Raw genomic sequence first — 21292 nt, 5'->3', positions numbered from 1 at the left:
GGCAGAAATAAGGGCCCCATTAAAAGTCTTGCACTTAGTAGCACAGAACTTCAGGAGTCCGGAGAGTAAATGTGAGAGATTGCTGGACAAGGGAGGAACACTCAGCAGTCCTGGATTTTTCTGCAGAAAATCTCAGTTGTATGGACCTGGGTGAACCATCAGGTTTGAAAATGAAGCTGTTTTGCTGTGCTGGAAAAAAAAATCTACTGAAAACAGAAAAGTCACCTTCTCCTGAAAGTTGTGTCTACTGGAGAACATGGGGAGCAAGGAGGTCCATCAGGAGACTGAGGGGTGGAAAGATAAACAAGAGACACAGGATTGGCAAGCAAACAAGGCGCTAACAGAAGTGCCTCCTTTGCCTGGTGGCTAGTTTTCAATCATAAATACATTACAAAAGGAAACCTTTTGTGTGGGAACACATAACATCCAGCTGATCTCCATGCCATCAGGGCACAGCTTATCCCTAGGAGAGGAACAATAAGATCAAAGGAAAAGATTAAAGGAAGCAATTTTCCATTTTAAATACAGTCTTAACATGATAGAAAGGAATAGTAATAACAGCTGAAAGACACTCAGAGTCTGGGAGAGACGCCTTGGCTAAAGGTACTGCGCTGTTTTCCATATTTGTCTGCTTTATTTTTAAACACCCAGAGCCTTTGCTTGATCAACACTTCCTTGTAAAAGAAGAAAGCAGAGGAGGAGTGAGGGGCTGTGGGGAGAGAGGCAAATGAGCTTGGAAAATGATGATCTTCCCAGCCATGAAAGTCAAAATTCCTACTTGAAACCAAATCCTCCTGGAGCGCTGCACAGGCATGGGGGAAAAGGGGAGGGCAGGAAAGAAAGAAGATTTATTACTTAAGCAGAATTGAAATTCTGATGAGAAAAAAGATTGTTCAATCCATGCCCAAATGTCAACAGCAGATCTGAAACTGGGTTGGTCATACTTCTCTCTCCTTTGCATGCATTAAAAAAAAAAAAGACAGGGGAGATGGCTGGGGTTTTTAAAGAGGGGGGAAAAAGCCACTGAAGTCCCTTGATCTTATGAAGCCCTGAACTCTTATATTCCATTTATAGCTCGAGCTGGAATGACATCCCCCTTGATTAGCAAGCTGTCCAATCCAGCTGCATGTATCAGGACTGTACGAGGCACTAAGTGAAATATATATATGCCCTTATAGAGTTTAGCACATTGGGTCCACCTCCAGGGCATAGGCTGTAGCTCATTCTGACAACTGCTCCTCTCCTGGGAATCACTTTTAAGGGTTTGCGGGGGGCGGGTTTGAGGTTTTTTAGGGGAGCACCTTTACTTTCAAGTTTAAGCAACACAAAATGGCACCAAAGAAGGATGTAAAGAAGCCAGCGGCAGCCGCAGCACCAGCACCTGCACCAGCACCAGCACCAGCACCAGCACCAGCTAAACCCAAAGAACCTGCAATTGATCTCAAGAGCATCAAGGTAAATGGATGAACGTGTGCTGATTGCAGACGCAAAGCACTCCCAAAGGGGAAAGTTAGCAGAGTCCCGGCTGAGACCTGCAGTGAAACGTTGTGTGTGTTTGGTTCCAGTTTGGGGACTGCAGTGAAATGAACGAGTAACTTCAGTTGATGGATTTGTTGACCTGCCTGAGCTTTTGATTGTTTTAATAGCTGGAGGGGTGTAAGGCATGGTGCATGATTTAACAAAAGACTGAAGCCTGGTGATTTCAAAAGTATTTTGGAGTGTGCCCCTCAGAACTTTTTACCAAATCAGTATCAGTCTGACCTGTTTGGTAAAGCTAGATTTAAAAGAAAAAAACACACCCCCCCAAATCCCTAAAGTAGGTGCATGAGGACAGGAAAGGGTTACTGAAACTTGAAATGCAATGTTTTCCCATAGTGCTGTACTAAAACCAAACCTTATTTTGCAGTTTTCCCTCAAATTCCTTTCTAAATTTTTGCAACCACCTGATGAGCCTTTGGTCATGTGTTTTGAGATCAGCACTGCTTATCTTTAAAAGCAGAAACAAAACAAAACAGCTTAAATTAAAAAAAAAAGAAAAGAATGACTTGGCAGTTTCATCTATTTTATTTTCATTTGCATTGTAGAAAAAACATTGATAGAGACCATGAGCTGGAAAGTCATGGAGGGAAGCATTTCAAGTTACTTCCTCTCACCTTAACATATTTGCTCAGAATTTGAAATTTGCTGCAAATTGAAAGCAACAAAGGGGAAGGGTCTTTCGGACGTTTCCCTCTGACTGCACTTCTATTCGATCTCCTACTGTCTTTAGACTTTGCATGCCAACCAACATCACTGATCGTTGCCTTGACCCTTTGAAGAAAACTCCTCCATGTTGGGAAATTCTTTACTTAGGAAAAAGGAGAGGGAGGTTAAGCGGTTAAAGAGATGACAAGACAGACCGATTTCTCTGGGTAGGACTATAAATACTTATTCTCCACCTACCTGACAAGCTGATTGGTCCCAGGACCAATTTGCTAAATTCTACATAAGAAATTGTGCCTATTATGGAGAAAAGGAGTACAAAGACTCCTAATAGGACCTACTCATTTTCATCTCATGATGAATTCTGTTTCAGGTATCTTAATACATATAGTCCCAAGATCATAACCCATTTAGTGAAATTTCTTGACATTTACTTTAATTTTCACAATCAGTAATCAGTATTTTTCTGAAACAGTATGCAGCTTCTCATAAGACTGAAGCTGAACCCACTGGCAAAGCAAAAGAACAAGAGAAGAAGGTATTTTGAAATTCTTTGAGTGATCATAGTAAAGGCTACATTAAAAGCCCACTGTTTTTGAGAATACTGTCTGAAAATTAGATTAGACCTCATATTTCACTCATCTCCAGAGATGAAGGGGAACACAAGCTAGATTTCCTACTAAATAATTTAATATGATTTGATAGCTTTCTATATCCAGCTCATTAGCAGAAAATAGAATTTTAAAGTCCAGTGATCCTAGCTAATCTATCTTTACATAAATAGACTTAATAGTATATTATCAGATAAAAAATGGCAGGCTGCAGTCTGAGGCATCTCTGCATGGCAGGAAATACATACTGGTAGCACAGAGAGGATGCTCCAGGTTTTGTCATATTCAAGACTGATAAAAGAAGATCGTCTCCCTAATTCTCTTTCTTTTGAAAGATAATATCAGACAAAATATTTTCCTCTTTGAAGGGGGGGGGGAATGGGCTAGTAAGACAAAACTATTCTTTTAACACTAACAGCAGCACATAAGCATTACTATTCCTATTTGCAAGTAAGTGAAGATATGAGCAGTGTGATGGAGGTTACAGGACTACCCTGCAATGCAATGGGTGGCGCAGCCACCTGCCCTGCATGCTTACCACTAACATTTATCTTCCTACAAGCATCTCCTCTGCTCTTCATCATGCCCTTACCAGGCAAGGAACAGGGTGCCTCAGAGGTACTGCAAGGGTGAACAGAGCCACTCCCCACCCCCAGCAGGGGAGTCTACCCAACCACACAGCCATGGCTGCAATGTGATGCAGAAACCCACACTGCCTGTGAGGGTGACACATCCCCTCTATCCCTGATCTTCCCCTCTCACCTGAGAGCCCACATCAGTCAAGGGTTGTCCAGGCAGACTGTGGACCTCCAGCGCTGGGCTCTTCGAGAAGGCACCAGGAACAACCGTGGTGCCTTTCACCCTGCCTTGGAGCTGGGGCAGGGACTGGACAAGCTCCCAAGGTCCCAACCAGCCATGCTGGGCTATCCTTTTTCACCCTCTCAGAGCTCAGGCAGTGAAGGGAAACAACATCTTCTTCTAAGTGATTTGCCTGGGAGATGTGGTAGAGTCAGGAATCAAACTTTTCTGAGTCTTAGCCCAGTCCCTTAATCAGCATTGATCCTGAATCCTTCCATTCAGCCACCAAAGTCTCAGCATAGGAAAAGGCACAGCACCATTTCCAGCAAAACTTTGGAGCCAGGGAGTACTTAGAACTAAGCTTTTGACCAGGACTCAGGGAATGATCCTATCCTGGGTCTCTTTGCACTGATTTACCAGGCATGGAGTCAAAGCCTCCAGCACTTTGAACAATGGCATCAAGTGGGCTCCCCTCCACTCCTCAGGGGAATTAGCAGCTATGCCAGAGCTTGCTACTAATGAGAGGCGACTGGAATGCCAGGCTGCAGCACCATGATGATTTAGGGAGCCACACAGCAGACAAACACACAGAAAGGCTTTGTTAGCTTTTATAAAGAGACATCCAAGCCCCTTCTAACTGTTACAGCTGGAGTGGGTAAGGGTAGAGATGCCTAATAAGGGTTTACAGCAGCCAAATAAGCCACATTTGGCAGTGCACTTCATTTTAAATTGGCATCAGAGATCATAATATTCTCCAAAACAAACAAGAAGGTGGTTTACAAACATGGGTAGTGATTCTTTTGGTGGTACCCCTCCCCTCAGATGCCCTGCTTGGCCCATCTTCAGAGAACCAGGTTTTCTGAGCCTTTTGGGGTACACACTTTGAAAGTTAGGTGCCCCCCCTCCAAGAGGTCTCAAGCTGGGTTCTTGCAAATGCAGGCACCTCAAAATTGCCTGTCACCATTAGAAGTTGTGACAGGCCTTTCACCCTCTTTTGTTCTTTTTTTCCCCACTTTAACCCAATCAAAGCAAATATTTGGTGATTTGCTAGTACTAATAGCAGCTGGTATGGGATTTTCTATTTTTTACTATAAAAGTGAGTAACAGGAATACCTAGCTGCTAAAGACACAAATGGCTGAACTCAGGCCTTTCTCCGCTCACCTTAGGTTACAGTACAATCACCACAGTAAGAGAGTCTAGGCAGAGAGGAAGAATTTGTTTTTAAATGGAAATGTAAAGACCCTTTTCCCCCTACTCAGGAAGCAGCATAAAACTCAATCTGCTTTGTACCATCCTTTCCAGACCAAATTTATATTTCCAGTTTTCCTTATTACTAGCATGGCCTGGATTTGAACAATAGGTACAAAGGTTAAAGATTGAATCATAACTGAGAAGAACAGGGTGAGGGATGCATCTGAGAGTTAATACCAGGAATCAACCATGATTAAGAGCAAAATGACCACATGAGTCATTTTCTTAAGAGACCCCCAAGAATTCTGTAGTTAAAACTGTGGCCAAGGTCAATCCCCAAAAGATAGCTTATCTGTTTTGTCAACTTCCTTCTCCCACACAAGCCTGAGTGAGAAGAAACATTGAGTTGACAAACAGCACTACTATGGGTCTATGTCTGCAACAACTGGGATGAGACAATGATGAAGATGTCTCACACTTGGTTTTGCAACTGAGGCAGTGGCAAAAGGATAAACTTCATATTGCCCAAAAAGGTTTAAGTCAGACCCTATCACCGACAGGAAAAGCGTGTTGGGTTTTTACTGGAAATCTTAGGGGCCTTCCTAGTACACACCACCAGTCCTTGGACTGAGCCCAGGCTCATAGCATTGACTGCAATATTTTGGGGTCTGGGTGCTGAAGATGCTGAGTGCAGTGCTTCATAAGCTTTTGCTCTGCTGATGGCAAAGTGAGCATGTTGCACCCTGATCTGGTGTCACACCAGGCCCTTTACTTTGAGGATACACCTGAGTATCCTCTCTTGAGCAGAGACAGAGGTTGGGTTCTTGCAAGCATCCATGGCGTAAGTTCATTTGGTACACAAGGCTTCCCACGCTGGTGTTTTCAAGACTGAAATCTCAGGACATCAGTTATGCCATGCCCAGCTGTAGATAAGCTACCTACATCTTCAGGGGAAAAACAATTAAAAGCTATCAACTAGTAGACTTGCTAAGGCCTTATGTAACTGTGTGATGCATGACAAAGCTTGCTGCATGGAAGCAAACCTGTGTGATCATTTGTTTTTAAATACAGAGCTCTTAAGGCAGTAAAAAATGTTTCTTCAAGTGTCCTTAATTCTTACTGCATTCACTACTCAAATAGGTCATTTCTGAACAGACATTGCATTGGATATAACCAGAGAGAGAAAGACTTGCTAAAATGCACTGACAGAAAGATTCTGGGCTGGAGGGCAAGCAGGACTGCAAATGTCAGCTGAAGCGCTCAGAGAGCTATTATGCTGCAGACAAACTCCATGTGAAGCTATGGAGTGAGAACAGGAATGTTAACAGTAACTTTGCTCATAGTGCTAAGGGCTTTCTTAGGAACTGGCAGGTTTTTGCCTGAAATTTTTGGCACAGGTCTTCAGATTATGCCTGATCCAGCTCCAGCAACGACTCCAGAAACATTCCCTAGGACTCATATGCCTGTTGGACAAGGTCACCAGTCCCAAGTGCCTTTTCAGGTAGGAAGTGGACAAGCGCAAATATGTCTTAGCCTTAAGAGATGTAAAGGTGCCTATCTGATGCCATCCAGACCAGCTTCCTGCTACCGCTTTGACCACTGAGATACGGCAACCTTTGGGATCCGCCCCAAAGCAAAGCAGCCCCAGACAAATCCCTCGCCCCTGTCAACCCCACCACTGATACCAGACCCACATTGGTAGCAGTTGCTAAATTACTGCATGGGCAAGGCATGGAATAAAGGTGTCCCAGGACAGGTAACTTGGACATCAGACTCAGCTACATACCAAGACATCCCTTCAGGATGCTGCTGAAAACCAGAAGGAAAAGCATACAGAAAAGCCACCACTTAGTTTTCTTTACACAGTTTTCAGAAGAACTTTGCCTCTTTTTCTTCCTAAAGTGCTGCTAAGCAAGGAGTCACTCAAAAGCAGGGACTGTCCATATATTAGTAGACATTTTTTCTTATGTCTGCTAACCTGAAAAATTATTTGGAAAACAATGATGTTGGTTATTTTTACAACATCCATTCTTAGTAACTCACAGCTTTGGCAGCATTTAAAAATATACCTATAGCCTTTGGAGGTTCTGGGGAGTGACAAACTTCGGTAGAAACAGTGGAAAGAGCTCACAGATTAATTTCAAGTGTTAGCAGTGGTTGTGTGGCACAGAGAGATTGTAACAAATAGTAATAAGATATTTGAGTTTATCTTGCATAAGGCAAGAAGAAGGTGACTAATTTAGCCAATGACAAGTAAAGAAAGAAGTTGTCTGTAAGGAGATATGAAACAACCAAGCTGGAAATTTGCCCCCACTTCACTGAGGCTTTATTACATCTTAAACCCATTGCCAAAAAGCACTTTCAACTGGCTGGTTTACTGCACAGCACTTAAATGTCAAGTAGCAATAGTTTAAATAATGTTAATACTCTAACACTGCCGCTGGGAGGCACGTTAAAACAACAAATCCCTCCGAGAGCAGGGCTCCAGAGCCTCACATTTCCTCACACATCCTCTCGATTATACACATTCACAGAAAACTAAATGCAGTTAGAAAAGGGACACTTTTACAAATGAGCAAAACTGAACACACTTCTCCCCATGAAGCTAATGAAATCTGTTCAAAATGGTACAATCAACAGTGCAGCTAGAGCACATTTCACTCCCAGACATTTCAGAAGGGCACATTAATTAATGGGCAAGGTTCATCCAAGAGTTTTTGCACAACTGCAAAGCAACTGTGAAGTTTAAAGCTTTAAAAGTAAACACACTGTAAAGTTACACAGGAAAAAAATATCAAATTAATCTGCAGTTCAGTCCATTAAACTCAAAGAGATTTTGAACTGTTCTTCCAAACCTCATGGTATCTCACACATACAATTTTCTCTGCTATATCAATAGTGGTTGTTTTTATTCCTTCTTCAACTGTATTTCCAGGCAGCTCTGTTCTCAGAACAGAGCTCTTTTTCTCAAGAGCTCATCTGCCTCTAATGTTTCTCTGCCTCATAAAAGACATGAGGCTAAATCTATCAGGCTGTTGATTCTTACTTGAGAAGTAGCCTCTCTAAAATCTGTGGCATCGATCGCATAAGCTATCAAACCGGGGTGAGGGATGGGAGAATGACAGCCTTCTTTTCAGAGGGGTTTGAGAGCTGTGTAATCCCGCACTCTGTGATGTCTACTAGAAAATATGTCCAGCTGTATTAATCAAGGAGCAGGCATTAATGGTGAGCAGATATCATATGAACTGCTATAGGCTCAATCCTAGCTTATCTCCGCCCAAAAATAAAATTAAAAAAATCCCTCTAGTCCTGAATAGAAGGCTAAATATACAATGAGTATCCTAGGGAGACTCTCCAATTTTCTGCCCTCTGATTTTCCAAGACATGTGATATGTTCTCAGTCTTCTACAGGGACAGTACCTTGAAATATCTGGTGACTCTAATAAAATCCTAAGATGATTCCCTTCTCTGTAATTCACCCAAAGGGTAACAAGCAGATGGAGCAGCTGAATGCTTTAACTCCCAGCAGCATCTTTTCCCAGGGCTTTTCACCCTGTCCAGGGTAAATTTAAACATTTACAGTGAGCACAAAGAGACTGTCACTCAGCACAGCTATACTCAGCTCCAGTGCCCACCAGCCTAAATAGGTGAGCACAGCACCATGTTGCAAAGGTTGGGGCACTAACGCCCACGAACCAGTGATATGTTGGGTAATTAGGAACTTTGGTAATAATTTGGAAATAAAGATTCGTGTGGATTAGGTCTTCTGTTTAGCTGGTCATAAAGGGTTACATACAAATCTATCCACCCCACCCTACATAACTGGGATGTGGCCAAAATGGCTGTATCTAGCAACAAGATAACTAGCAGGTGGTCACAAACTATACAGGGAAAAGCCTTAATCTTAAAAACAAAACAAACAAACAAACAAAAAAACCCCAAACACACCACCTTCTTCTTTGGCACAGATAACCTTCTGGATAATAACTTTGTCCATGAATAAGGGCTAACCCAAGTTAGAGAAATCCAGGTCCTTCTGGTGCTTCCATGTGTTGGAATTCCTTCAACCTTTCATTACTTCTGCTGGCGGGGGATGAGGGTAGGGGGGACGTTCATTTTTTTTAAAACCAAACTCCCTGAAATGTCAACATCTTCCCTAAAGCCCTGAGACTCATCATGTCCTCTGATAATGCAGAGAACGCTGCCAGGATCAGAACAAAGCTCAGAACACTGCAAAATACTTCTTTCTACCTTCTGAACTTTATGAAAGCTCCTTACAGAATCAGAAATCTTACCTTTAATTTCCTTTAAGGAGTGTTTAAAATATTTTCTATACCAAGGCCATTTGTAGGGGCCCTTACTCAAAGCAAGTAGCATTTTAAGCCCCCAGCAGACCCTATTGGCTTAAAGCAGGGGGATTCTTAATTCAAGTGAATGCAACATGCCCATGCTAGAATATTTCTCCCCAGCAAAACTCTGTCCAGTGAGCTTTCATTCAAGAATCAGTAATAAAATGAAGGGCTGATGTGGTGCGCTAGTATTTTGTCATCTAAATTCTGAGCCAAAGTCTCACATGGTCAAAAGATCAATCAGTTTATATGTAGACCACTCTCAATTTATACATATTTGATAGCCCATTCAAGCCAGATATCAGGTATCAGTTTTCTATGCCTAAGAAAAATGCACCCCAAATATTTTCTGCTTGGCATCTAAAGTCTTTGGGGATGAGTTTTATTGTAGCCAACCATAAAGCTTACCTGGAAGTAAGAAAAAATGTTCAAGAAAATTAATCTAAGTTTTCATTTAAATTTTTTATTTTTTTTTAAATCCTGTTTTCAGGGGAACATTTCCCAGTTGCCAGCACTGGAGAGCAAGAGGCTAAGGGCAGAAGGAAAATTCCACAAAAGGCAACACTGCATTGACCCAGGCAACATTTCAGCTCTGCCAAAGTCTTTAGAAAGCTCAGCTATTAATGCATTGGGACTGATGGCCAAGATCTATATTAGCTTTCTCACTGCCTGAGTTCCAGCCCCAGACAGTATTAATCAGGGGGTCTGCGCTGTGCTAAACCTATGTTAGCTAATTCAGACAAAAACATCAACCCCCTTTTCTATGCAACCACATTTGATCATGGCTACACTTTGTCTTCAATACATCTATGTTCCCACAGGCTAATAGATTACAAATAGCAGAAAAAAAAAAAGTGAAGGATTGGCAGTGGAGCATTTTTCATATTTAGTATATTTTCCAGGTATTTCTCCAAAAATGCAAATAATCTGTTTGGAGATAATGTCTTCCAGCTAAAATTGAAAAAAAGCTTAGAAAATTCTTTGCAGTTGTATCTTTAGTTTTTAAAATAGGAGGCAGGAGGTTAATGTCTCAAATCCAACCAAATATTTTGATCTATTTTGATTGTTTGGTTTAGGAAAAAAAGGTAACGTTAAGTCTGCTTGGATTTGATTCTTTCTTTCAGAGCCCTGAATATACCAAAAAGAGATTCACAAAGGTTATACTTATCTTCAGGGTAGCTAAGCGAGCTACAGGAGAAAATTTCCCTCACTAATCACATTTTGTCATTAGAAAACCAGGAGCAGTGAACGCTCAGCAAAGGAAATCAACAGAAATTAGAGAGGGGATTTGAGTTTGCAACAGGAAGTCCGTTGTTGCCACACAACCGTTCCCACCCTGGCTCCATGACACTCTTGACCCAGTTGAGGTGATAGGGAAACCAAGAAGTTTGGAGCAAAGTTTTCTAATCCTTTAACAATGTCTCACAGCATCGATTTGGAGATTTGACCTGGGCTCAGAGGATGCTACATGGTGGGACTAGATCTTTGCTACTGAAGAAGCGGCAGCCTCTACCTCCTGCAACCTACCTAGACATTCCCCACTTGTAGTCCCACCATGACCCCTCTGCCCTGCAACCCAAAAAGCAAGTACCCCTCTCCCCCACCATGAACAGCCATCCTTCCGGTTCACAAAACCCTTTGGGAGGTCTTAGCTTCTATCATGGCTTCTCCCTTGCCTCCACATCACAAAAACCTCAGCAGCATCCCCTCTCACCACACCAGTGAGTTCTGAAGCTGGCATGCCAGTGCCCTGAGCAGACAAGCAGCAGCACCACTCATCTAACATTGAGCACTATATTATCCTTATAAGGGGTTGAGCAAAGCTCAGCGAAGGTACAAAGACCATCCAGCTGCATCTAACAGACCTTGCAAGCCACCTGTAAAAGCAGCCAGCTGGGCAAACATGTGGCACCTCTCACCCTCAACGTTCCTTGCTCTTTGACTTTATAGCTTATTGGAGAAATAGAGTCCTGCCCTATAAGGAAGTCTTGGTAGGTCTGGACAAGGAATATCTCCTCTTGATGGTACAGACCCAGAAAGTGCTGACATGAATCAAACTTACTGCTTGCCACTCCCTGCCCCTCTCCAGCCTCCTAAAAATAGCCATCATAAGATGTCAATCAAGACATGGAGCCTCCTGTCACTTTGCCCTAAGAAAGCTAAAGAACTCATCAAGGGGAGGGACCACTTCCTTCTGACACCTAATCCAGGCAATGCCGTCAGCACCACTGGATAAATAAGGGGAAGAAAGGCCAGGAAAGCAGGACCACTCTTGAGACCTCTCAGCTAATCCCTCCTGCCCGTCTGCTGCTCTGCTTTTCCAACTCTCAATCATGGTGGGTCCACTGGAAAGCTAGTGGTTAGCAGCCAGCCAGTGTATTTTACATAAGGCTTCTCGCTCAAGTTAGTTCTGGTGGGGGTGGGGGGGGAAGGGGGCGGGAAGGACAGTCCAGAAGACAGTTTATGTTTGCTTGGCTTTCCTCCTTAAACCTAAAGGACTATGTGAGTTTCTCCAGTCAGCCTCAAGTTCTGCACCAGGCAGACATGCAGCTCCTGTAGTTTCAGACAGAAGGGTTACAATTCACTAGTGCTGTCTGCTAAGCATTTTTTTTTTTAAATCGGATGCAACCTGCAAAAGCGGCAAAGGAAAATAGTAATACTTTCACGTAAGAGAAGATCATAGTTTATTACTTTATGAAACAATGTACTGTTGAAAACTAATTTGAAATACAAACTTTAAGGGATTGGTTTAATTTCTATGTTAATGTAAAAAAAGCGGCTTGTTAAGGAATATTACTTCAAATGGTCTTAATAAAACGGGTCTATACTAAAACAATAAATGACCTGATGGTACATTGACGACTTCTTTGTTAGTTAAGAGACTTTAGATTTTTATTGCTTCTAGCCACAACCCTGGCTTTCCCTGGGATGCAGATTTTAACGGAATCTTTAAGAATAGACCTGGTGATGGATTTTTACAAGGGAAGTTGCTAGTTTAGGTTGCTATAGCCTAATTACATTAGGCATGACAGATGTGAGAGCACTCAGCTACTTTGTGCTATTTGCTTTCTCTCAGTGCATTTTCAGCAGTACTAGTTCTCTTTTCTCTCTCTTTTTCTTCCCAACTGCAGTCCTTCACTCCTGACCAAATCAATGGTAAGTTAAATAAAAGTTAAACTTTAACAGGGGACAGGAGGGGCAACATAATGGCTACCAAATGCTAAATATTCACTAGTCTTAACAGCTCTTTTGCTATCTGCATTACTTCTGCACATCTGACAGGCCACATTTTTGCTGTTTTGGAAAATGACTCATGGATTGAGCTGGATGCTTTAGAAAACAAAGAGGTTCTCCCCCAGCCCCCCCCCCCCCCCCCTTCCTAAGCTATTTTTTGTGATTGATTTCGTTCCAACAGATCGAGTTCTCCAAGGAGCAACAGGATGGTAAGTTACAAGAGAGCCAATGTATTTTACATGTACATGGGTTCACAGAGGAGCTACAGGCTCAGAACTTTAATCTTTACGAAAAGATGAGCTAGGACTTCAGGTGGTATAAACCACCACACTCTTGACTTCAGAGGAGCAGCGCTGACTTATGCTGGACAAGAATCTAGCCATAGATTTACATGTAATTTATCTGGGTGCTTATGTGCTGCCCAAGCTAAAATGTTTATGCCATGGTATGAAGAGGAAATACTCTGGTGTTACCAGCTCTACCTACTGAACATTTTTCAGTTGTGCTCCTGCACTGGCTATTCACAAGGATGCTGAAAACAGGTCTTGCATTTGAAAGTCATAGAGGAAATAGGCAGATGAAAGACAACACAAGGAGGGAGTGGGCTGAAAATTTAACCTAGCTGCAGTGATGTTGCAATTTTACATGAACAGAAAATGCAAGAGGCAGACACGTCACTTTTGCCAGGAGGTGTTGTGGAAGGGGAGGAACAAAGGCTGTTTTATTGTAAATACATTCATGAAGCATGGAAATAGCAAATAAGTGACTTGTATAAACTATTGCTTATAAACACAATAGTCTGGATATGTTGCAATTCTTGAGCATCTTGCTGTATTCTCTGCTTCACAAGCCACCAGCAAGTTCTACATTTTTTTTTCAATCTGCTAGAAAGATGAGATTAAAAATTCTGACATGAACAAAATCCCCATTGAAGCACTGGAAGTCTAAGTTGGAGTGTTTTAAATATCCTAAGAGATGCATTTGGGCTATATTAAATAACGTAGGCTTAAAAAAATGTCAAAAATTCAGTAGCAAATATAGTTGACTTCTCACTGTGAACAAAGTACTTAGAATGGAAGATACAAGGATTTACTAGAAATCCAGAGGGAAAGGAATAGCTAGAAGGAGGTTTTGAGAGCGAGCCCTAAACTTCCTGAACACCAGCCTGCTCTGGGTTACACCACCAAAGCAATAAGGAGAGGTATAGTGCAGTAAGTGAGACTGGAAACATTCCTTGCAATCCAAACACTCCTGGTAACAAAGAAAATAATTTGGACTCTTCCTCACTTTTTAATTCTAAAACTTTTACAAAAGGGTTGGGAGAGTTTATGGAAAAATGCCATCAATTCAAAGGTGCTGACATGTATAACAAAGCAAAGTATTTCTTTCAGCTTCCCTCCATATTCCAGATCATCCAGCTGCTATAATGCTGTGATGACTGAACCAAGCAGCAGAGCAATTAAAAGCTACTTGAGAGAGGGAGAATTTCCCAGGAACAGAGATGTCCCACCCTCAGTAACTATTTCCATTTCCATCCACCCAGGCTGATGCACCTGGGGGCAGTACCCTCCTCAGAGAGGGATTTTAGATGTGCTTATTCCAGCAGAGGTATAAACTGGGACCAGCTATATTAAAAAAAAAAAAAAAAAAAACAACACCCCACAAAAAACCAAACCAAACAAACAAAAAAAACCCCCAAAACAAACAACAAAACAAAAAGAAAATCCCCACAGCAAAGATATATTGCAATGAAATGCATGCCTGAGAGACAAAAAATAAAATCAGGCCTTTTGTCTGAGCTGGGGAGCAGTGTTCAGAACCCAGTGAACATAAAACTTCATAGGATTTACAAAACAGAGAAACCCTCCTGATGGCTCTGCTAACAGCAAACTGGCATAGTTTTATACCTCACTCTGGCTAAATGTCCTTAATGCACCAGATCAGGGATCAGATCATATGGTATAAATCACTACAGCTCTATCGACCTCAGCTGCTAGAGCAGCAGCTGATATCAAGGTGGTATATATTGTAAGGGGAAGCTCTACACAGGTCCAGAAGGCCTTTATTTCATACCCTGCAATAAAAGCTGTAAGGAGAGAGGGTTAGCAGTAAAGGGTTATAGGTGTCTCACATCAGACAGTAAGAGGATTAGTTTCAGATGTATTAGATTACAGCCTAGCAGGCTGACATCTTGCATCAGCAGTTTTACTGGCTGCCAGCAACTCCACTAAGGTGGTATATGGATGACTAAACCAAGAACCTAAATACCTCGGTGTCACACATCCCCAGCACAAGATGAATGAAGACATCATTTGAAATATAGTTTGTTACTCCTAAATCTGCCCCAAGGCACAAAGAACATTCCACCTATACAAGCTGTGAAACACAAAGCCTATCTAGCTGCTGGAAGTGCATCACGGCCAAGGGAAAGACATTTCACTTGGTTTACTTGGAGCTAAAACACAGCATTGTCAGACACCGCAGTGCAGAAAAGATCAACAGCACAGTCCGAGATGCTCCTGACACGTGAGGTTTGAAGATGGCTTTTTAGTTAGACCCTTGACTTTTGCCCCTTCCTCCCCTTTTTAAGAACACATTTCTTTATTCATTGCAACAAATACTCTAAAAACCCTTAAAAATATAGCAAGATGATTAACATGGAACTTTGCAACAGAAGATGAAGACTGGCAGTGGAATGAAGGCATCCATCTGTGCTGATTTTTGTAGGAGAAATCTCTGTACCCGAAGTCCTTGGTCAGCAGCAAGGGGGAAATAAGTGAACGTTCATCACTTGGCAGCACTGAAAGAAGCAGTCTCAAAGTGTACACACTGGAAATGCACTGGAGTAAGGCACTGGAGTAAGGTAGTACACAAGTACTACCACTGGAAAAGCCGGATATTCATGCATCTGTAAGAAGCAGGGACAGACCACAAAGCGCAGAGAAGAGAGGGAACAAACATTGGTAAAAATGCCATTGTAAGGCAACTTTAAGGGAAAACAAAAGTAGAAGTATTTGAAATCCACCTTCAAGTTTCCCATTAACACTGTGTAGTTGAGATGCTGGGATTGCAGGCAGGACTCATCGAAGCAGGCAGATGTTTTGCACCTAGGTACTTTGACAGAAGACTCCCAGACCTCTGGTGAGATAAGGTGGAGTGGATAACAATATTTTTACCTTCTGCTGCTATGTCATGTAAAGAAAACTGTTATTGAATGGCAGTGTTTGTAGAAAGCTTACCTTTCTCCATGCTTGAAATAGCTATGGGGTCAATCACAAAGCTATTGGAGGCTATTAGAGCCAGGAAAGCAATGAAAGGTAAATGTAAAAGTTTAAAAATAGTGAAACCAAAATGTCAGAGGGGAAAAGTTTTTCTTGCGATTGTGGGCCAAAGATTCCCCTGGCTAACCCCCCCAGAGTTGGTGGAACAGTGCCAGAAGACAAGAGGCTCACATCTTTGTCAATACAACTTGTCAATAGGGAGCTGCCTGGCTCAATTTAATTGTTGCTCTTCCCTTGCAGACTTCAAGGAGGCCTTCCTCCTCTTTGACAGGACTGGTGATGCCAAGATCACCCTGAGCCAGGTTGGCGATATCATCCGGGCACTGGGGCAGAACCCTACAAATGCCGAGATCAGCAAGATCCTGGGCAACCCCAGCAAAGAGGGTAAGTACCCCACAGTCTCTCATGGACCCTTCTTGAGGCTGGGGAACTGTAATTAGGCAACATCAATATTCACAGCAGGAGGGAGAGGAGCTCTTGCTCTGATGGAGAGCAAGGGGGACTCTGCAGCAACAATACAGAGAATTTCTCCAGTTCCTTTTGAAGAGGATGACAGTGATGGAGAATACAGTGCTCAGAAAGAGGAAAACCTTCTCCTCAGGATATGGGGAAGTCTCTGTAGGGACCATTTTGGTGTCAACTTGGTGTAGGTGTAACACACACTTGTTGCTGCTCACAGTCCATTTGTGCCCTTGCTGAGGAGCTGCAAGTCCATTTCTAACAGCTGATACTCAGCTCTTCAGGTCCTTCCAGTGTAGGATCTTCTACATAAGCCAAGACATGCTGGGGGACTGGAAACCCACCTGTATACTTCTGCTGACTGGGGTGGTATGCTCAAAGCTCCTACAAACCTGGGCTTGCTGAGGCATATGATAGCCATTTATTATAGCGAACAGTTTCTATTTCCTTTTCTCCCCTCTTAGAGATAAAAGAAATGGTAAATACTGTAGCCATCTCCTTCTAACAAGGACCTAGCTGCAGGTGATCCCTGATTTCAGTCATACAGAACCATATTAAGATGGGCTAAATTATATCCAAACCCTCAGGCCTGGTAAAGGCAGCTCTGAGGAACAAATCAGAAGACCTGAGTTAAGCATTAGCATCAGCAGGAAGCACTGAGCAGATTATTAACACAGAGGTGAGACCACGAGAGTACTTCAAGTGACTACAGCAGTAACTGACAGTGATTTTGATATAGCTGGGTAGTAAAATAGTTTCTGTAACAACTGTATATTCAAAAATCTCTCGCATGTTTCCATCTATTATATTTCATCACTGCCCAGATGAAGGCTGCTCTTTGCAAAGATCCAGGAGGGAAAAAAAAAAATATTAAAAAAAGAAGAAAAAACATCTTTTTTTTTGGCAGCTTTGCTCCAACAAAAAACATTTGGGGAAGGCCTCACTGAGGACTACAACTTCTGGCTCATGAGAACAAAGGGACTAGATGTACTAAGCTTGTGAGTCCTTAAACCTCCACACTGAACATGTCAATAATAAATTTGGACTCCACCCCCACTGGACATTCCTCTTTTGAATTAGTTTATTCTTTTGCTAATAGTCTCTACTACCACATCCAAGAGACCCTGAAGAGGTCAGTAACCTGTCAGCAACCTGTCAGCAACCTCAGGGGCTTGTTTAAGTCACAATATCCCACGCTGGTTACCTTTTCCCACTGTTGGGGCTCAAGATTTCTGTTTTACTGTATTCTGTAGTTCCCCCACTCCCAAAATCTTTTCAAAAATCAACTCATACAGCAAGTTTTATTTCTGAAAGAAAAATAAAACATGCACATAAGCATATAAAATTATGTGAAAAGAGGGCTGGAGCAAGGATGTGAAAAATCAGATGGATGTGAAAACTAACTCCCACAATAAGAGAGAATCCAGATTCTGCAAAGGAACTGCCAAATCCCAAGGCAAAGACGAGAGTAAAGGATAGAAAGAGGTGTGCAAATGAGGTGGGAGGCTCTCCCACATTTCAGTGCAAATATCCCCCAAAACACATAGAAGTGTCTAGGATGTAGCAACTGGTGCTTTCTTTCCAGAGATGAATGCCAAGAAAATTACTTTTGAAGAGTTCCTGCCCATGTTGCAAGCAGCGGCTAACAACAAGGAACAGGGTACTTATGAAGACTTTGTTGAAGGTCTGCGTGTCTTTGACAAGGAAGGCAATGGCACAGTCATGGGGGCTGAACTCCGTCATGTACTGGCCACTCTGGGTAAGTGATTATAATCTCTGCAAGCACTTTAAAAAATGCTGCTGTTTGAAGGCATGCGAGAGGGAGGAAAGAGATTCTAACCAGTTTGGAGAGGTAGAAGGCTACAAAGCCAGACAAGACTCTGAGTTTCCTAACTGGGAATCCATAAGGAAAGCAAACACAAAACTCAGTAGAAAGCCCAAAGGAAAAGCTTTGGTTTATTACTTCTAAATTCAGACTAGGTATTAAGAGTGCCTATTATTTGAGTAACAGAGAGAAGAGGCTGTACACCTCAGTGACATAATGCACATGGACAAAGGTAGAGGATTTGCTGCATAGTTTCTTTACTCTGTAGGAATACTAGAATCCCTGTGTATATATGCACATGCAGAACTTCTAAAGAAAGTTAAAATTAATAAAGCTCAGTTCATATATAGGTCTTTTTGTTACTAACTCAGAAAATAAGGAAAGCCTTTGGAAAAGCTGTAGGGTTCAGCCTCAGTTGTGTGTCTGTGGAAGAATCAACCAAGCTCTCTCCACTCTCCAGGTGAGAAGATGACAGAAGAGGAAGTAGAGGAACTCATGAAAGGTCAGGAAGACTCCAACGGATGCATCAACTACGAGGGTAGGTGCAAGAGTTCAACACCCTCTCATCCTACATTTCTTCTCTCTCTTGCAGAGTTTCACTGCAGTTGGCTTTTAGCTTCTCAGGCAAATCAGTTAGACAAAGCTACAGATGAGTTAGGTTGAAAGGCTTATGCATGAAAACGGCTGTTGCAATATGCTTAGCTTGCAGTCACACCACTCAAAATACTAGATTCAGCCACACCAGAGAAGGCTACCAGATCTCTAGACTCTCTGACTTTCTGTAGAGCAGTTGCAGTGATTGGAACCAATCCTATAGCTAGTGCTTAGACAAAGTGCTCTGTTCATCATATATTTAGTCTTATCACACTTAAGCAGAAAGAGAATTTATTTGTTCATTAAACATTTAGAATTTTCTATCACACTGTTGGGTCAAATCTGATCAGGAACATATGTTTTTAATGCCATCAGCAAATGAATAGCTGTTATTTTTAAAAGGTATTTCCCAAAGTAACATTTGTTGCTCCTTCTAACTAGTGTATCTGTATTTTTCCACAGCATTTGTAAAGCACATCTTGTCTGTCTAAGTGGACTTCCCCAGATACCAAACAGTACGTTCTTCTCATTTGCACACTTAACCTTGTCTGTTTGCTGTTCTTAAAGGCTTCTACATGCCCATGACCAGATACAGGTTACGAAACCAATGTGACACCACATCTCCCTGATGATACAAATAGAACAAAATGAGACTGTTGTCCAAGAGCAAAGAAAACAGGAGTGCAGATTCCTGGGTCGTATTCACAGCTCTATAACTGGTTGGAAACCATGTTTAGTGAATTTTTCAAACATACCCAAACTGTGAAAAGAAATGCCCAGTTTATTCACAAGCATGGAAATGGTCAGGCTTAAATACCACCCTAGATCTCTGTTTGCATAGCTTAAGCTCTAATTTTGTATGACAAGTGACAGCCTGAGACATTTATCCTATAAGCATGTTAAGATTTTGTGTTGGTTTTTTTTTAAAAAGGAAATCAAAGCAACACCTTCTGGTAATTGTAGATTTCCGTAAAGACAGAGTAGCCTGAATACTTGTGTGAACTACTGGGAACAGCTCTTCAAACAAAATAACCATCTGAAAAAGAGTATTCTAACAGTCATGATCAATAGTCAAAAGAGAGCTTCAACAGTACCCAATCATTTAGCAATTCCCCTACAAGTAGGTAAAAAAACAGCAAAAAACCCCGCAACCTTGATATGCTGCTATTTGTCCAAAGAAAAACCCAGCAGCTGTCTTTAAAATGCAAACATAAAATATCATGGGTTTGTGGGCTTATTTGAGCCGTTAGTTATTCTATCCCAGGTAAGACATTTCCCAACTCCTGTATGAAAAACACACTTCAAAATAGAAATAAAGGGCTCAGTTCATAATTTTGCAAGTGTTTCTTCAGCCAACATTGACTTCAAGTCCGACTCTCCCATTCCTTCCCAGAACAAGTCAAATTCAGAAAGACCAGATGGCACTTCAGATTTGCCTGAAATTCTTGCTCAGTCTGCCACCATCAACATGGAAACTGTTTGGAACTGGATGATGTGCCTCCAACCCCACCAATTTTTATCAGTGCTTCCATAGGTAACACTTCTGGGTCACTATACTTTCACTTAAAAAACCTGAACTCTCACCAAGGCAAGCTAGATGGAATAAACTGCTACCATCCAGGATCCATGCATCCCAAGCATCTCTCTTCATGTTGTTTGCATTGAAACAATGTAATCTCTTGGAAAAATAAAGCATCAATAAATCCCTGTGGTCACTTTGTGGCGATAAAGTCTTTTTTTCCTCTAAAGCTGTTCAAACCCACTGTATATTGTATTTCACAAAATAAAGTTTTATGAAAAAAAAGACATCTCTAGGAGGTCCCTACTTAATCTAAATTAAAAGTGTTTTCTTTGGGACTGGGGGAAAGGAGTAATTAGGGAACTACCACCTACATCAGCACTTAAACATTTGGGGGAGAAGGAGATCTGGTAGCTGGTGTCAAGAGTAGCTCCCAATGTGGCACCTGCCCTGGCGCACCAGGCAAGACACAAAACCAGCCAAGGTGGACCTGCTGCGGCGGGTCACACAGAGCCACTCTTGCCAGCAAAATCTCCTTCGTAATGCTGCAACAGCAGGTCCACAGCACTATTAGGAAGAGATCCTAGCTACTGCCTGTATTTATAGCTTTATGGACAAGTACAAAAAGCAATCAGAAATATCAGCCACCCCAAAAGGCTCTGTATCTGGGAACCAGCCCTGGGGCTCTCATTCCCTGGGCCATGCAAGAGGAGTCAAATCACCTCTTCTGCAGTGACCGTGGGAATAGCCATCACTCAGTGAAGTTTTGTTACCTGCAAATCCCTGTCCTTAAACGTGGCTCCTCTCTCTTTTCCTTAAGCATTCATGAAACTGCCTTAATCACCATTGGAGTGTCAGCTTGTTCTTGAACTTGACTTCACCTTACTAAGTTACTATGCACAAAATGACCATAATTCAAGTGCCAACAGGTGCAGCAGGGCACAGTGGGGGCAGCTGGCACCAGAATAAACCGCAGCCATTGAAACGGCAGCTGCCTCTTTTCCAAGGCTTCCCAGAAAAATCTCCCATTTAAATCCTCACCATGCTGGCAGACAGGGCCAAATGAATCTCTGAATTATACCCTACCCAGAGACTTACGCCAGCTGGTAGTTTACAGGGGGTTGCAACTGCTACATGCACAATGGGAAAAACCCTTGATAGAAGTAAGAAAAAGGGGAAGGGGGAAAAAAAAAAAAAAAAAAAAGGAAGCTGTTATTTAACCTTACCC

At 42.2% G+C, this 21292-nt stretch overlaps 1 protein-coding gene across 4 annotated transcripts; it reads left to right on the top strand.

Moving 5' to 3' along the window:
* The first annotated feature begins 1195 nt into the window (after positions 1-1195).
* MYL1 (myosin light chain 1) lies at positions 1196-20260 on the top strand. 4 transcript variants are annotated; one of them, XM_009919393.2, is made up of 7 exons: positions 1197-1455; positions 12568-12595; positions 15908-16051; positions 17712-17885; positions 18412-18489; positions 19008-19060; positions 19939-20260. In XM_009919393.2, exons 1-6 carry the CDS (start codon positions 1330-1332, stop codon positions 19034-19036), a joined length of 579 nt encoding a protein of 192 aa, XP_009917695.2. In that variant the 5' UTR covers positions 1197-1329; the 3' UTR covers positions 19037-19060; positions 19939-20260. The 4 variants fall into 4 exon arrangements, with proteins under 4 accessions (XP_069638130.1, XP_009917695.2, XP_009917698.1 ...); XM_009919396.2 differs by lacking the exons at positions 1197-1455; positions 12568-12595 and adding exons at positions 11264-11488; positions 12284-12308; XM_069782029.1 differs by lacking the exon at positions 19008-19060 and having other exon boundaries at positions 1196-1455.
* Positions 20261-21292: the final 1032 nt, after the last annotated feature.

The sequence above is a fragment of the Haliaeetus albicilla genome, chromosome 4, assembly GCF_947461875.1.
Source record: "Haliaeetus albicilla chromosome 4, bHalAlb1.1, whole genome shotgun sequence".
In the NCBI taxonomy this organism is placed as follows: domain Eukaryota; kingdom Metazoa; phylum Chordata; class Aves; order Accipitriformes; family Accipitridae; genus Haliaeetus; species Haliaeetus albicilla.
Note: the sequence above shows the minus strand (reverse complement) of the source record. Positions and strands in the feature narration are given on the sequence as shown.